Genomic DNA, 17,808 nt, shown 5'->3' on the forward strand with positions numbered 1-17,808 from the left:
AGGCTCCTGATGCTTCCCGGGCCGCGTAGACCAGGGGTGCCCAGCAGCTTGGCCAGATCAGCCTGCCGTTTTTCCTCAAACGTCACCCTTGCCAGGGATGTCCCCGCCCCTGCTCCTCCCCTTCTTGGGACAGACATCCTTCCTTAAGTCCAGTAATTCCGGTGCTTCCAATAAAAAACACCGCGAGTTTCTTCTCTGCCCTAAGCAGGAGCAGGGGGATTGCAGTGTGAGAGGCGTCCTCCTGCGGCCTAGGTAGGAGGATGGGTCTCCAGGAGCCTCCACGCTGACCCCTGTGGCTGGACTAATGTGTCATTTCTTGTATGTGCCTTGACATGGAGAAGGTTGGAAAGCTCTCCCCGGTACTATTTCACACGAAATGACATTGTGGACTGCAAGCTCAAAAGCACAGGCAACAAAACCGAAAACAGACAAATGGGACTTGTTAAACTAAAGAGCTTCTGCACAGCAAAAGAAATAATCAACAGAGTGAGCAGACAACCAACAGAATGGGAGATAATATTTGCAAACTATTCATCCAACAGGGAACTACTATCCAGACGATACAAGGAGCTCAAACACAACAATAAAGACAAATAATGCCCTCTTAATGTACTTTTAAAAGTATGCAAAAAAGAAAAAAAAAGGAATAGACCTTTTTCAAAAGAAGACATACAGATATCCTACAGGTATATGAAAAGATGCTCAACATCGCTAATCATCAGAGAAATGCAAATCCAAACCACAATGAGATAGCATCTTACCCTGCCAGAATGGCTATTATTAAAAAGACAGAAAATCACAGATGTTGGCAAGGATATAGAGAAAAAAGAACTCATTCGCTGTTGGTGGGAATATAAATTAGTGCAACCTCCATGGAAAACAGTATGGAGATTTTTCAGACTAAAAATAGAGCTACCATTTGACCCAGCAACTCCACTACTGGGTATCTATGCAAAAGGAAAACAATCAATTTATCAAAAAGATACCTTCACTCATATATTTATTGTAGCACTAGTCACAATAGTAAAGCTATAGAACCAACCTAAATGTCCATCAATGGAAGAAGAAAATCCCCTGGATAAAGAAAATGTGTTATTTACACAATAGAATACTATCTGGCCATCAAAAGAATGACTTCATGTCTTTTGCAGCAACATGGGTGAAACTGGTGGTCATTATCTTAAGTGAAACGAGCCAGACAGAAAGTCAAACAACTCATGTTTTCATTCATAAGTGGGTGCTAAAAATTGTGTCCACATGTATGTAGAGAGTGGAATGATAGGCAATAGGTCCTCAGAAGTGTGAGGGGGCACGAGAAGGGTAGATAACAAGAAATTGCCTAATGGATGCAATGTACATTATTTGGGTGATGGGTACCCTAAAGCCCTGACTTGGCCACTAGGCAATCTATGCATGTAACAAAATGGCACTTGTACACCATACATTTATACACATTTCTTTAAAAAGAAATACATCCCCCAAAAAATGAGATAATGTCAAGTGTTACTCTGTAGGTTAGGGCGTCAGTAGAAGCAATATTATACCTAAACCTAATAGCATTCTGATTCACATGTTCATGACTTCATGGCAGCAGGTAGACCTCAGACCCTCCTCCAGCCATGTCAGATAGACACCCACACCGGTAAGAATAAGGGAAGAACCAGGGTCTGTAGAAGCTGGCAGTTGGGGAACCTTTACAATTGTTGACTATTCCCCGATACTCTGCATTGCTTTTTGCAGGAGGAAGATGTACATTAGTCAAGTCACCTAAAGTTGAGTATTGGGAGAAGGAAAGGGGAATTAACATTTATGAAGAACCAAAAAATAGATGCTATGAGTGTTCTGTATGCTAGACTCTCAATTTAATCTTTCAGATATTCTGTGATGTCCCATATTTCATCAAATCTGAGACATGTTCCCCACCAACCCGCAATTTGGCATCTATGAAATTGAGGACATCTTAAAATCAGCAGCCCCCTACAATCAATATTTGTCTACTAACTGTCATGAAACAGCTGTGACTGCCCGGAAATGCTAACATGATTATAAAAATGATTATATAATTAAGAATCTAATTACGTCCAAAAGAGACTTTAAGCAGAGTTAAAATAAAAATTCTAAGTAATAAGAAACCATTGTATTATAATTTAGTTGGCACTGGTACACAAGCAAGTCAAAGAAATGCAAATCCAAATTAAAAATCCAAGTAAAAGTGCCAGCAGCAAAACTTACAGTGACTAGATAGAAAGTCCTAGCAGTAATTACACAACACACTTTTAGGCCGTAGGAACCAAACGGCTGTGAAGAGGAGGCCAGGGAAGGGATGAACCAGATGTGCTCAGCAACATTTCTGAAGGGGGAGACAAAAGTTGGCTGATTTTCCATCATTGTTCTGCCAGTTTAAGAGCCAGAACCAGAAGTTTTGGTTTCTCAATGCATTATTTTTAAAATGCTGCATCACCAATGTTTTTGATAACAATTTTAGGAAAAATTAGTCAAAACTTAGAATTAAGGCAGAGGGAGGGCAGCACCTCCTCTCAATGTTGGATAGACCACTTATTGCCTAATGGAGTGCACTGCTTTTGTTTAATTGTTTGTTTGTTTGTTTATGAGACGGATCCTCGCTCTGTTGCCCAGACTGGAGGGCAGCGGTGCGATCTCGGCTCATTGCAACCTCTGCCTCCCAGGTTTAAGCAGTTCTCCTGTCTCAGGCTCCCAAGTAGCTGGGATTACAGGCACACGCCACCACGCCTGGCTAATTTTTGTATTTTTAGTAGAGACGGGGTTTCACCATGTTGGCCAGGCTGATCTTGAACTTCCGACCTCAGGTGATCCGCCCACCTCAGCCTCCCAAAGTGCTCTGGGAGTCTTATGAGTCTTATGATTCTAATGTTACATGTTTTTTAGTTATTTACATTTATGATATTAAATTGAAAGGATAAGTTTTTAAAAATTGAAAACAATATGTGGTCATTTCAGCAACTTAATACGCTGCTTTATTTTTATGTTTATTTTATATGATTTTTTAAAGTTATCTAAGTATTTGGGGAAGCTTCTCAGTCAGATACCCTTGAAAAAATCTGAATATAATAAATTTGTAAAGGAAATGTCAATATTTGAGGGGATCCCATAGCATATTTAATTAGCCCCCATAAATATTGTAAGTATACTTTTTCCATTTTTTATACTCAGGTTTCTTTTTGAATATTTTCATTTCTGATTGACAGACTTTCCCAAATACTAAACTAAGTGCATGTTGAGCATGCACTTTCCTAATAAATAAAAGTAATAAGATTCAGAAGCTGAACGTTAAAAACTTAAGAACTAGCTTCAATAAGTTGAATATTAATTTTTAAAATCAAAATAGTCCCTGAATAATCTTTTCTACCTCAAAGAACTCCAAGAATTACAGACACCCACATTCACTTTTGGGTAGAGCAGGCAGAGGCCAGACCAGCTCATCAGCGCTGACCCTTTCAGAGCCTCCGTGGGTGAAATGAGTGCACCCTCATAATGAGAGCTGCTATGTTTGGGATCTCTCCTTGCTCCTCCATTCGTGATCTTACTTTCCTTTTAGTCCTAAAGATTCAAACACGTGGTGTCAGTGTTGCTCTGAAGCACAGACCGATTCCCAGGGTCAGGCTATAAATTCTTTAACCAAATCCACTGACAAATCACCCAGAAAAGCTTTTAATATGTTTGCAGGCTTAGCCACAGGAGCAAAGCAAATTGTTCTTGAGATCTTCAAAGCAGGTGTGCAGGTTTCACCAGTTCTTCCGCTTGCCCTGGGCAGGTCTGCAAGTCTGCTGGAACCTGGCACACAGCAGCCCTCCTGCCCAGCCACCCCATTCCTGAGCTTCCTCTCCATGCAAGAGTCCACTTGTAAAACAAACAACGGGCTGGGAGTTGTGTCTCCCCTTCACCACCAGTAAGTACTTCATGCAGGTAGAAAAGCCAGAGGAGGAAAAGGTATTGAAACACAGTAGAAAAAACAAATGAACAAATGGAAATAATGAGTTGAACTCAGAGGCTCCCAGCTTCAGGAATCATTTCTGACACTTGGCATTTGCCTCCTGCAGCAGAAGCGCGTCTTCGTTGTTTCTCCCTGTTCAATTCTTGCACTTCTCGATCCTCAAACTCATGCAGGGATTTGAATGTGTTGGGTGGTTGGTTTCGTTGCTTATTTTAATTTTTTAAAACCATAACTGCCTTGTGCTTAGCAGCCTGATTATTTTTCAGCTGGATGTACAAATCTCGGCCTCTCCCCGGCCTCTCGTCTTTCTGATCTTCTACCCTCCACCGCATGGGAGGGCACAGATTCCCTTGTGTCCCTGCTGCAGCAGGTGGTTAGACAAAACCGCATTGTCATTTATAAATGCAGAAATCAAGCTCTCTCTCTCTCCTCGCCCTTTATCCACCCACCCCCTTTTTCTGTTCTCTCTCCTTTCTCTCTGTTCCTTTTCTGTAATGTCAAATCTATTCCACTAAGGGGTTGCTCTTTGACTAATTCTGCCACTTAATTTTCTAACATTCATTCTTGACTCTCAAGGAGGAAACTCCCATTTTGAGTGACATTTCTTGTGACTGAATGAATGTGGACCCGTTTCTCAATACGTCAAAGGAAAGGGTATTCACAACCTAGCCTTGCTCTCAGGAGGTGGAGCGGGGTTTTTCACTCCCTGGAGGAATGAAGAGTTGAGCCTGGAATGTACACCACTGTCCAGCAAACCAGAAGGCCTCTGCATTCTGCAGGTTCCGCTCTCTGGTCTGGAAAGATCTCCCAGCAGGTGGAGGCCATTGTCCTTGGCCTGCCCCAGTCCCTGCTGAAGCAGTTAGAGGGCGAGGCCCAGACCTCCTCCAGACTCGGGACAATCAGTGCCTGGGTTCAGACCCTGGGCACAGCCGGGCCTACTCCAGAAGGGTGTGGAAGGAGGAGAGGTGCCGACAGGATTTGTCTAAGGCAGCAGCCTTAGCACTTTGCCTCCATCCTTGATCCAGCCATCTGGCCTGGCTTTCTTCTCAATTTCTTTGGCCCTCAGTTTTCTGTTGTGTCTGCACTAGCATTGCTGACTTTGGTATTACCGAACCTTTAGCCTTTGGGCCAGCATGCTCTGATTTTGGAATCTGACATCTCTGCCCTGGACCCTGGGGTTGACACATGTTTAATGAGGTGCACTCTGTTTCGTAATCTGCTTTTTTCTTTTGATCATTAATCTGAACATTTCCTCTCGGTTGTTTACTGGACTTCTAAATATTATTTTGATGGTTGTGTTGTAATGTATCATGAGATCTCCCATAATATATTTAACTAAATACCTTGTAGTTGGACAATTAGGCTATTTCCAAATTTTCACTCTACCAAATAATGCCTTGGTAAGTATTAGTGTAGTGAAATCTTCACAGTTATTTTTTAAAACATTTTAAAATTATGCATATTGTAAACAAACATGTTCTTGATGAAAACTTCCTTAAAACAGGTAAGACTAAAGTCCTCATTAACCAGCTTCAATCGAGTTGTTATAGCCATCATAGAGACAGCCACTATTATTTGTTAATGCGTACCCTTTTTTGAAATGTACGTACGTATATTTTCAGATACCTAAGTGAGATATAGACAGATAGATATGCTGAATCGTTTTTATTTGTGAGGCCGAGTGGTGCACAGATGTTAACATGCTGTACATTCACTTGGCAGTATGCCTTGGAGACATTTCCACGTCAACACATGAAGATCTGCAACTGCTGTGTGGGATTCCATAATAAGGATAAGCCGACGTTTATTGAGTTATTTTCTTATCCCTGGATATTTGGGTTGTGTTTAGCTTTTGCTAAGACAGACAATGCTGCATTCAATCTTCACCTTGTGCACATGTGCAGATGTCTCTCTGGGGAGATTCAGAACGTGGAATTGTTAGGTCGTAGAGGAGAAACATTTTGCCCACCAAAGTAGCTGGAAAATAACGCTCTCACTGCAGAGCAGCTGAGGGCACGTGTGCCACCACAACCTCGCCCACGCTTTATATGATCAAACTTTTGATTTTTGCCACTTTGATTAAAAATGGAACCTTGTATTTTATTTGCATTTCCTTGATTTCTAGTGAGGTTAAGCATCTTTTCAAGTATATTGGTCATACATCCTTTTTTCCTTTTTTTTTTTTTTTGAGACAGAGTCTCGCGCTGTCGCCCAGACTGGAGTACAGTGGCACGATCTGAGCTCACTGCAACCTCCACCTTCCAGGTTCAAGCGATTCTCTTGCCTCAGCCTCCTGAGTAGCTGGGATTACAGGTGTGCACCACCACACCCGGATAATTTTTGTATTTTTACTAGAGACAGGGTTTTGCCATGTTAGCCAGACTGATCTCAAACTCCTGACCTCAGGTGATCTGCCAGCCTCGGCCTCCCAAAGTGCTGGGATTACAGGCATGAGCCACTGGGCCCAGCCGGGTCATACATTCTTAATCACCTCAGATTACATGCCTGAAAGTTGGGTTGCTGGGTCAAAGGACATGCAATATATACACAGTAGTCTCCCCTCACCTGCTGTAGGTACATTCCAAGCTCCCCAGTGGATGCTGAAACCACGCATTTCAGAACCTTCTGGAAACTGTCTTTTCCTATTGCATACATACTTATGATCAAGTTTAACGTATAAATTAGGCGCAGTAGAAGATTAACAACAATAACTAATAATAAAATAGAACAATTGTAGCAATACACTCTGATAAAAGTTGTGTGAATAGGGTTTTTCTCTCTCTCTCTGTCAAAATATCTTATTGTATGTAATATTTTTGGACCATAGTTGAACACAGTTATAATATTTTGGACAGCGTGGTTTCAGGTAACTGAAAAGCAAAGCGGCGAAGAAGGGAGAACTACTGTATGTTTTTTACTCTGTGTGTGTGTGTGTGTGTGTGTGCACGCACGCCTACCTAGCCCTACCTATCTCATCTATCTAATCTATTGCTTTTAAGGTGGTATTTTTTCCAAGATGTCTTTCTATAATAATTAAACCAATTTATACTCTCACTACAGCATATATAAATGTTTTCTTATACTGTCTACAGAAGGGTTTTACTTTTGTTTTTTGTAGGGCAGATAAATAAATATAGTATCTTATTGATTTTACATTTCTTTCATTGAGAATAAGACTGGCTACTTTCATATCGTTTTTGACAGTTCATTTCTTTTCTTTTGATTAACAGCTTATTTTTTATTTCTACTAATTCTGTGTGTGGTTGTTCACCTTTACTTTTGTTCTTACCAATCTAAAAACTCTCACACGGGTTAAGAATGTCAGCCTACATCTGAGTGTCAATAAGGTGCAGATAGTCAAGGAATAATGCCTCACAGTGTAGTGACATGCTGCCACAGAAGAGGCCCCCAGGAAAATGCACTTTGGGAGCCCCTTAAGCAAATATAACTTCATGGGAAGATTGTCCTTCTTTGGTCTCTGATATGGTTTGGATCTGTGTCTCCACCCAGATTCATTTGATTTGTAATTCCCAATGTAGGAGATGGGGCCTGGTGGGAGATGATTGGATCATGGGGGCAGTTTCTCATGCTTTTCATGGGGGCAGTTTCTCATGCTTTACCACCATCCCCCTTGGAGCTATCATCCTGATAGTGAGTTCTCACATGATCTGGTTATTTAAAAGTCTGTGGCACCTTTCTGCTCTCTTGGTCCTGCTCCTGCTATGGAAGACACCTGCTCCCGCTTTGCCGTCCACCATGATTGTGTGTTTCCTAAGGCCTCCCCCAGAAGCAGAAGCTGCTATGCTTCCTGTACAGCCTGCAGAACCATGAGCCAATTAAACCTGTCTTAAAATACATTCCTCAGTCTCAGGCATTTCTTTCTTTATAGCAGTGCAAGAATGGACTAACACACTCTCCATGTTGACACCTTGCTTGTAAAGCTGGCCGATGCAGCATTGCAATCAAGTGGTAGATTTTGAATGTCTGAGTGTGATTAGACTCAGCTGTTTGTTGTTAAATGATTGGTAGGTGAATGATGCCATCACAGGCCAGAATGTCCAGCCAGCCTCCATAGCAGGACCATCCCCGCTTATAGGAAATGGAAAGGCTCAGAGACTCCAGAGTGGCCCAGCACTGCCCCTGCCGTCCACCAGCTGGAATCAGGGCAGTGCACCTCCCAGTCTGTGTGTGTGTATGTGTGAGTGTGTGTGTGTGAGTATGTGTGAGTGTGTGTGTATGTGTGAGTGTGTGTACGTATGTGTGAGTGTGTGTTTATGTGTGAGTGTGTGTACGTATGTGTGAGTGTGTGTATGTGTGTGTGCGTGAGTATGTGTGAGTGTGTGTATGTGTGAGTGTGTGTGTATGTATGAGTGTGTGTGTGAGAGAGTATGTGCGAGTGTGTGTGGAGGGGCGGGGGTCTTGCAGTTGGTCATAGCTGCCCTTTACTTTCTCACAGTGTGTGTATGTGTGAGTGTGTGTGTGTATGTGTGAGTGTGTATGTGTATGTGTGGAGGGGAGGGGATCTTGCATTTGGTCATAGCTGCCCTTTACTTTCTCACAGTGTGTGTGTGTGTATGTGTGTGTGAATGTGTGTGTATGTGTGAGTGTGTGTATGAGTGTGTGTGTGAGTGTGTGTGTGTGGAGGGGAGGGATCTTGCAGTTAGTCATAGCTGCCCTTCACTTTCTCAGTGTTTTTTTTGTATGTGTGTGTGTGTGTGTGAGTGTGTGTGACTGTGTGAGAGTGTGTGTGAGTGTGTGTGTGTGTGTGTGTGTGTGTGTGTGGAGGGGAGGGATCTTGCAGTTAGTCATAGCTGCCCTTCACTTTCTCAGGTTTGTGTGTGTGTGTGTGTGAGTGTGAGTGTGTGTGACTGTGTGAGAGTGTGTGTGAGTGTGTGTGAGAGTGTGTGTGGAGGGGACGGGAGGGGTCTTGCAGTTGGTCATAGCTGCCCTTCACTTTCTCTTTTGGTCAAGAGTTCTCCCTTTCTCCTCGTTAGAGAAAGTTTGCCTTGGTTTTGCCAGTTTCCTGAAAGGCTGTATTTTCCGGGTATAAGCTCACTCATTGAGAAGAAGAGAGCCTGTCCTTTCACCTCTAGAACAAGAAAGCCAGTGGGTAGTAAAATACACATAATGAAAATGGTGTGTGCCCTAAACTTCAGGTGAACCAGCGAGAGTGTTTTACAGCACACACTCTAACCTAGAATCATCCACACGGGTCCAAATCCCAGCTTCACTCTCATCGCTGGACATCGGGCTCAATGTTCCAAATTTTAGCTCTTCTCATCTCTAAAATGGCAATTATATTAGTACCTATGTTTAAGGCAGTTGTGAGGATTAACCGAATTTTGGTCCACCTATGGATGCTGGCACAGCAGGTATTTTATGCGTAAAGTCTCTAATTATTATTTCTCCATCTCAGAATAGAGGAAGATCTCTGTGGGTGGAGGACCCTTACCAAAGTAGTTGGAGGGGACATCTTAGGTCATACGACTCTCTTCTCAAAGACTCTTGTTATATAGGAGTCCTATTTGGTTAAAAGGACTTCTCTTGTTTGTCCTGGATGTGACATCAGGTTTAAAAAAAATCTCACTCCCGTTCAGGAGCCTGGCAACCATGCATTACCCAACAACGGTTACCATGGCTGCAAGGAGGAAGCAGACAGCAAGCCCACAGAAGTGTTTATTGAAGAAAGGGAAGTCAATAGTTCCTGGAGTTAATGAGTGATTGTTATTTATGGAAGGAATGGTATTTGCAGATGGGAATGACTGCAAAATGCATAGAAGGACACAGCCATGCCCTTTCCACGGAAGTCACAGAGCACACCTCAACACACTGAGAGACGTCCACGACAGAGAAAGATGACGAAGGTCTCCTTTCTTCCACATCGTAGGAGATTTTCTGCCATAAACTCAATTTATTCTATAGTTGTTTATGTCCTCAGCATTTTGGAGACAGCTGTTCTCATGAAGTGAAGACTGGCTCAGATTGTTTGATTAATTGCAAGAATTGTGGAAACGGGAGGAAGAATTGATGAAGGATGCCTCCCTTACCTGTACAGAGTTGTTTTCATTGATAAAGGGTTGTGATCTGTAAAATGGGGATATCGACATTTATTTCAGGAGAATGAGCTTTATTTGGGCAGATTTGGCTTTGAATTCTGTTTCTACCTCTTAGAGATTGTGTGACAGTTGTTATTTAGTATCTGAGTCTCAAATTTCTCATCTGTAAACTGAATATAACACTTATACTGAATGTCATACTTATATTACAAGATGTCCATGTTATTCTAGTCATGCCTTTTTAGTTTCTGTGTTTTCTGATGTTTTGACTTCTGGGGTCTTGCTGATCCTGGAGAGACTCCCCCTCCCAGGACTGGTCAGTTCCTAGCAGTAGTAAGGGACTCACCTACAAGTGTGCCTTTTGTATGCAAGCCACCAATCCAAAGCCCATGCCCCCAGTGACCCCCTTTATCTAGCTCTCACTTGCAGAGCCACTATCCCCCTGCCCTAATCACCCCAGGGACAGATATTAAACAACTAGAAATAGCCACGATGCCCTAGAGCCCAGTGAAATTATTTAAAATGGGCAATACTACACCTGCCTGCCTGTCCTACATTTCCCCCTCACAACCCATAATAAAGTCTCTTGCCCACATTTTCTTCTCATTCCCTCTGCCTCCTGACCGATCCTGGTGCTTCCCCACGTGGCCCTGCATGGCATGGTGTGACCTCTGCTCTTGAATTGTGAGTAACACACGCTGTACGTAATGGCAGTCATCTCCTGACCCATTTCCTCACCATACCTGAATAATAATAAAACCTATTGTCTCAGCTTATTTGGGCTGCTATAACAAAATACTATAGACTGAGTGGCTTCAAAAGTAAATATTTATTTCTCACACTTCTGGAGGTGGGGGAGTTCAAGGTCAAGGCACTGAAAGGCTCAGTATCTGATGAGAACCCGCTTCCTGGCTCACGGACATCCAGCTTTTCTCTGTGGCTGAAAGAAGCCGACACTCTCTGGGGTCTCTTTTATAATAGCACTAATCCATTCACAGGTCCTCCACCCTCGTGACATAGGTGGAGCCCCCATGAATAGCCTCACCTCCAAACGTCATCACATTGAGGGTTAGGATTGTGATACATGCACTTGGAGGAGGCACACACGTTCAGTCCACAACACTCATAATGTAAAAACACATGCCCCAATCTCTGGAACCTGTGAATGTTACCTTGTATGGCAAAAGGGACTTCACGGGTGTGAAGAAGACATGAATCTGGAGATGGGAGATTATCTTGGGTTAGCCAGGTGGGCCTGGTGTGATCATGAGGAACCTTAGAAGGGGGAGGCAGGAGATCAGCATGAGTAGCAGAGGAGGGTGAGGCCACGAGCCAAGGAATGCTGACAGCTTCTAGAAGCTGGAAGAGGCGAGGAATGAATTCTCCCCTGGAACTTTCAGAAGGAATCAACACTGCCAACACCCTAATGGTAGCCCTGTAAGGCCTATTTCTGACACTCTGACCTCCAGAACTGTAAGATAATCAATGTGTGTTGTTTTGAGCCACTAAATGTGTGATCATCTCTTACAGCAACAATAGGGAACTAGTATAAGTTTCAACAAATCATGATTATTTTCACTGTCAAGTACAATAATATTCAGAATGTGGAAACACTTTTGAAAAGTTAAAGTGTCATGTGAAGATTATTATCATCAAAGTTGTTATTTGTTCTGCTTCCATTTGATTCAAGTCCACTGCTTCCAAACTTTGTATTTCAATATTTTATTATTGTATCCATGAATACCAAAGCTACAATTGCATTCTTTTTACCATTTCCAAGAAGATGTATGTCTTAAGGGACAGTTGACTACAGTCCTTGCCCCATAGGGATGTAGGTCACTGGCCCCCTACCACTCATGGGTCTGTGTCACATAAGAGATCCAACTACTTGATCTTGACTCTTGATTGAAGATTGAATAGGATAATAAGAAGAGAGGAAAATGAGGTACCCAACAGCCAGTGGCAGAGACTGCAAGGAGTCTACTAGTATCTATCTTCCCCAAAGTCTATGAAGATTTTTACCTGGGCACATGGCCACTCAAATATGGACTACATTACTCAGACTGCCTTCCATGTCAGTGTGGTCACTTGACTAAGTTCCATGAAATGGAAAGAGAATTGATAAATGCAACTTCAAGGAAATGTTCTTAAAGAGAAATGCTGTGTCCTGCTCCAGTTCTTACCTCATTCCTGCTGGCCTGATTGCTGATGTGACAGTTGACCCCACCCACAACATGGAATTCAAATGTCAAAGATGGCAAAGCAACAAAATAGAAGGATTTGGTTCCTGAAAATTGTGGAGTCCACATACCAACAGTTCTGAATTGTCCATGGTTATGTGAAAATAAACATCTATCTTGCCTGAGTAGCTGTTTTTACTCATACGGTGGTGAGAAAGAACCAGTCATTTGCAGTCAGACCAAACTCTTACTACTACAAGACTTAGTACAGGAGTTCTCATGCAGGATAATTACTATTACAGATCCCTAGTAAAATAGAACTCTGGGAGAAAACATATAACATCTTTATCAAAAAGAGAGAAAGAGCATAAAAGAAATTTAATTGCAGTATAAATAAAAGTATGATTTTCAAATGTTAAGATGAGGATACATAAATTGAAGTCAATGATTATAAGAATGAGACTTTATTAGTAGCTGGAAAATTCAAGTGGATAAGAACACATAAACCTAGAGGGAAAATTCAGACTGGGGAATACTGAGAAAAAGCCTTGAGGATAGACCCGGGAGAGAAATATGTGATTACAGCCCTACAATGTCTTCTGTGAAACCACTGAAGCCAGAAGGGTTTTGGAATTTAGATTTTTTCCAATTTCTAGAAATTATATTGCATGTTATATACATTACATACTGTGTATACTATATAATATCCCAAGCAGGATGTAGGATAGATCCTGAAATCAAACATTTTAGCTTTTCAGCAGCAAAACATAGAGTCACACTAGTATTTTTATGGCTAAAAATAGCTTCACATAAGTAAAGAGTATGCTTTTCCATCAAATATGTTTGTAGGAAATTTATTTTTTGAAATAACAACAAAATAAAAACAAAAAACAAAATACTTGAGATAATGGATTATGAGCCTGTATTAGGATTTCCAGCAGAAGAAAAAAGATGCACATACGGGAAAAGTAATGATGAAGGAAGTAAGGGGAAATTATACCTGTTTGAAGAAAAGCTTGTTTGAAAGAGTTTAATACGTGGCCAGGCGCGGTGGCTCATGCCTGTAATCCCAGCACTTTGGGAGGCTCAGGTGGGCGGATCACGAGGTCAGGAGATCAAGACCATCCTGGCTAACACGGTGAAACCCCTTCTCTACTAAAAATACAAAAAATTAGTCAGGTGTGGTGGCAGGGGCCTGTAGTCTCAGCTACTCTGGAGACTGAGGCAGGAGAATCACTTGAACCCGGGAGGCAGAGCTTGCAGTGAGCTGAGATCACGCCACTGCACTCCAGCCTGGGTGACAGAGAGAGACTCCCTCTCAAAAAAAAAAAAAAAAAAAAAAAAAAAAAGAAAACGTTTAATATGTTCCGTGCTGGAGTGATCATATCCTAGATCATACCCAGTTTTTAAAAATTCTTAATTACAAGGACAAATTTTTTTAAAGAAAACTTCTTGACCTTTTGAACAAGTTGTGTACAAAGGGAAAAATTAGCTGACATTTGACTTCTTTTCTGCAACTCTAAGAATCAGAGGGAATACTAGGAAACATTATAGACTACTGAAAGAAAAGGACTACAATCTAAGAATCTTATATGTAGCCAAGTTATCATTCTCTGTGACAGTGAAATAAAGGTATTTGCAGATATGCAAGGATTCAGGGACTACAGCACATAGACATAGAACCTAGGGATGTAACTGGGAAATGACTTGACTAAATAAATCAATTTACCAAGACATCCACTTATGAACAGAATGAAGCAACAGGACCCAGATTTACCCTTCTGCCTGAAACCGCTAAAAAAAAAAAAAGAAAAACTAGACAAAATGTATATGACAATGGTTTTCAGATATTTAATATCAAGCATCACAGCCTAGTGTTCCCTGAGAGAGTTGAGTCATATGATTCACCCAACTTAGTGCCAGGAGAGAGTATCCAAGGCATAACACAGGGAGGGGAATCAGCAGTTTCCATAAGTTAAGCAGACAGCTTGGGAATTGGAGGAGACCAAGACGGAGTTGGCAGGACAGAGTACTAGACAGGAGAGAGCTACACAAAGAGCACCAAAGATCTGCAGAGGGTCACCCTGGAGACTTCAGTAGAGTACTGATCACACCATGCCTATGAGGAAACTATCCAGGGCTGAAAAGCAACTGCCTAAAAGGAACAAAGGGAGCCAGGGGCCAGAACAGTTTGTATTCCCACCAGCCAATGTTGGAAAACCTTATAATTCATAGGCTAATTAGAAGGTTTAGCTTTCATATTGGGGAAGGATTAGCCCTGGATTAAAAGCTGTTCTGTCCTCCCTAAAAAAGCTTAAATCAGGCCTCAAAACGAAGTGTTTCTTTTTTTTTTTTCAAGAGATCACTTTTTATTGTGATACACAGTTTACTGAAGAGAGGAACTGCTCTGATGATGAGCATCACAGAGTTTCAAGCACATACTGGCAACACCTGACTCACTAAAGCAGGAGGCAATTACACAATTACAGCAGTACAGTACATACTAGTTTATAGAGTTATGTTTTTTTGGGGGGGCTTTCACATTTGTTGATTTTTATTGGCGATCTCTTTTTCAATACAATTTATGCCCTCATCCTCATTTCCAGTCTGATTATACAAGTGCTAAGTGGCAGAAAGTTCTGGAATAAATACATAAAAAAAAAGAGGCAAAGCTGTGAAACTAAGTTGCATGCAACAGGTTCTATGAGGGTGGGGGAAGTGTGTGAGAAGCAAAACAGAGTAAGACAATGTAATTGGAAGGTTTTAGCTAAAGTTCTTTTCAGTCATCTTTGTCTTTTACTCCATGTTTCAGGATGCTTGTGAATTCGATGTAATTGAAATTCCCCTTTTTGTCAATAGGTGCTTCTGTGTACAGCTCATCCACTTCCTCATCCGTAAACTGATCCCCCACGGTTGTCAGCAGCTCTCTCAGGTAATCTTCCTGAATGGTGCCTGTTGCTTCTTCATCAAAGCAAGCAAAAGCATTTCTGATGACATCTTCAGGATCTGTGCCATTTAACTTCTCACCAAACATGGCGAGCAACATGGTGAAATTAATGGGCCCTGGTGCCTCATTCATCACGGCATCAAGGCATGCATCAGTGGGATTCTTCCCTAGAGAAGCAAGCATACCATGCAAATCTTCCTTGTTGATGAAACCATCTCTGTCCTGATCAATCATGTTGAAGGCCTCTTTGAACTCCCGAATCTGTGACTGGTCAAACGTGGCAAACACCTTGGACGTTGCACACTGAGGGCGCTTCTTGATGGTCTTGGTCTTTGCCTTTTTGCTCAACATGGTGGTTGCTTAATTCCGGCGCCAAATACCAGAACCGGAACCACCCTGCGCGAGATGACAAGCGACAGCGAGGAGCACGGGGCTGTGGCCAGACAGTGGCGGCTATAGAGTTATGATTTAATACTGCATTTTAAATTTGCTTACATGTACAGTCTGTATGTTTTCATAAAATTTAACTTTTAATAGATTTGTGTATTTTGTGGTCGTGCTCACCGCAACCTCTGCCTCCCGGGCCCAAGCAATTCTCCTGCCTCGGCCTCCCAAGCAGCTGGGACCACAGGCATGTGCCCCCATTCCAGGCCAATTTTCTAATTCTACTAGAGACGGGGTTTCTCCATGTTGGTCAGCCTCGTCCCGAACTCCCAACCTCAGGTGATCTGCCCACCTCAGCCTCCCAAAGTGCTGGGACCACAGGCATGAGCCACCATGCCCAGCCTGTGAATTCTCCAAGTTGTCACAAAGCTCCAAACAAATTTCCAATATATTTATTGAAAAAAAAAATTATGGCCGGGCACAGTGGCTCACTCCTGCAATCCCAGCACCCTGGGAGGCCGAGGTGGGTGGATCACGAGGTCAAGAGATCGAGACCATCCTGGCCAACATGGTGAAACCCCGTCTCTACCAAAAACACAAAAATTAGCCTGGCATGGTGGCATGTGCCTGCAATCCCAGCCACTTGGGAGGCCGAGGTAGGAGAACCACCCAAACCCAGGAGGCGGAGTCCGCAGTGAGCTGAGACCACACCACTGCACTCCAGCCTGGCGACAGTGAGACTCTGTCTCAAAAAAAAAAAAAAAAAAAAAAAATTGCATATACCTGTGCACTTCAAACTTATGTTGTTCAAGGGTCTAATGCATAATTTTTTCAGTAAACTCAATTAGTGGGTTCCCCAAACTGTGGGATAAATCTTTTATGTAAATTCATGTGTTTTACAGACATGTGAAGACATCCCACAATACACTAATTACAGTCTTATTCAAATCTCAACTCTATTACAGATTTTGCATGTCAAGAAATCTTTTAGGTTCTGCTATTCCTCAGACTATGTTCCTGACCTCACTGAGGGTTTCAGAGGATGAATCAGGGGTCAGACTGGTAGAGTCACATAGAGAAGGAAAGAAAATAAGAAAAATGCTAGGAAAACCAGGCAGTGTCTCAATTACTCCAGAATGGTCTTCACAAACTGACATCACTGTTATGCTGGCAATAAATTTGCAAATCTCACACACCTCTTCTAGTGTAAGTAGAAAACACAGACATTCAGGCTAGGTGCAAGGGGTTCACACCTGTAATCCCAGCACTTTGGGAGGCCAAGATTGCTTGAACCCAGGAGTTCAAGACCAGCCTGGGCAACACGACAAGACCTCATCTCTACAAAAAAATTTAAAAATTAGCCGGGCGTGGTGGAGCGCAGTTGTAGTCTGAGCTACTTGGGAGGCTGAGGTGGGAGGATCCATTAAGCCTGGGAGGTTGAGAGTGCAGTGAGCTGTGATTGTGCCACTGCGCTCTGGCCTGGATGAGAAGAATAAGACCATCTCAAAAAAAAAAAAAAAAGACACGCAGAGCTGATTTTTTGTTTTTAGGATCCACACATCTAAAAGTTGAATAATTAAAGAAAAATTAATCAGCAGTGATTGACTCTGGAAGAGTATTAAATTAGCTTTTCCCTTTAAAGTAGACCCCAGGCTTAACTTACCTCAAGCTCTTTTGATTCTGATAGCCTGTATGCCTATACTGTATAAGCTAAAGAGTGCATCAGTCTTTTCTATCACTTTAAATACAATAAAACTGTTTCTAAGCAACTTAATTGCATCCCAGAACAAAATGCAAGAATATCTATAAGAATATTAATCTATCCAGGACCTAAAAAGAAAAATTCATAATGTCTGGCACCCAACAAAAAATCACCAGATAGCCAAAGAAACAAGAAAATATAACTCATAAAGAGAAAAGTCAATGAAGAGAACTATACAGAAATTATAGTTATAACTGTATTCCATATATTTAAGAAGATAGAAGAAATATTGAACATATTAAGGAAGGGGAAAATATTTTTTAAAATGTAAATTAAGCTTTTTGGAATTTACAATTTCTGAAATAAAAAATATATTGGATAGGATTAATCACAGTTTAGACATCAAAGAAGAAAAGATTAGTAAACTTAAAGAAAAGCAATAGAAACTGCAAATAAATGCAGAGAGAAAAATGGCTGACAATAAAAATGAACAGAGCATCAGTGAGTTGTGGGACATCTTTGAGTAGTTTCGTACTTGTGTAATCAGAGTCTATAAAGGATCAAAA

At 41.9% G+C, this 17,808-nt stretch overlaps 1 protein-coding gene across 1 annotated transcript; it reads right to left on the bottom strand.

The window, feature by feature from the left end:
• Window positions 1-12,916: 12,916 nt before the first annotated feature.
• LOC100972981 (myosin regulatory light chain 12B) lies at window positions 12,917-17,478 on the bottom strand. Its single transcript, XM_008977105.4, has one exon. It carries the CDS (start codon window positions 15,505-15,507, stop codon window positions 14,989-14,991), a length of 519 nt encoding a protein of 172 aa, XP_008975353.3. The 5' UTR covers window positions 15,508-17,478; the 3' UTR covers window positions 12,917-14,988.
• Window positions 17,479-17,808: the final 330 nt, after the last annotated feature.

Source organism: Pan paniscus, chromosome 3 (assembly GCF_029289425.2).
Source record: "Pan paniscus chromosome 3, NHGRI_mPanPan1-v2.0_pri, whole genome shotgun sequence".
Lineage (NCBI taxonomy): Eukaryota > Metazoa > Chordata > Mammalia > Primates > Hominidae > Pan > Pan paniscus.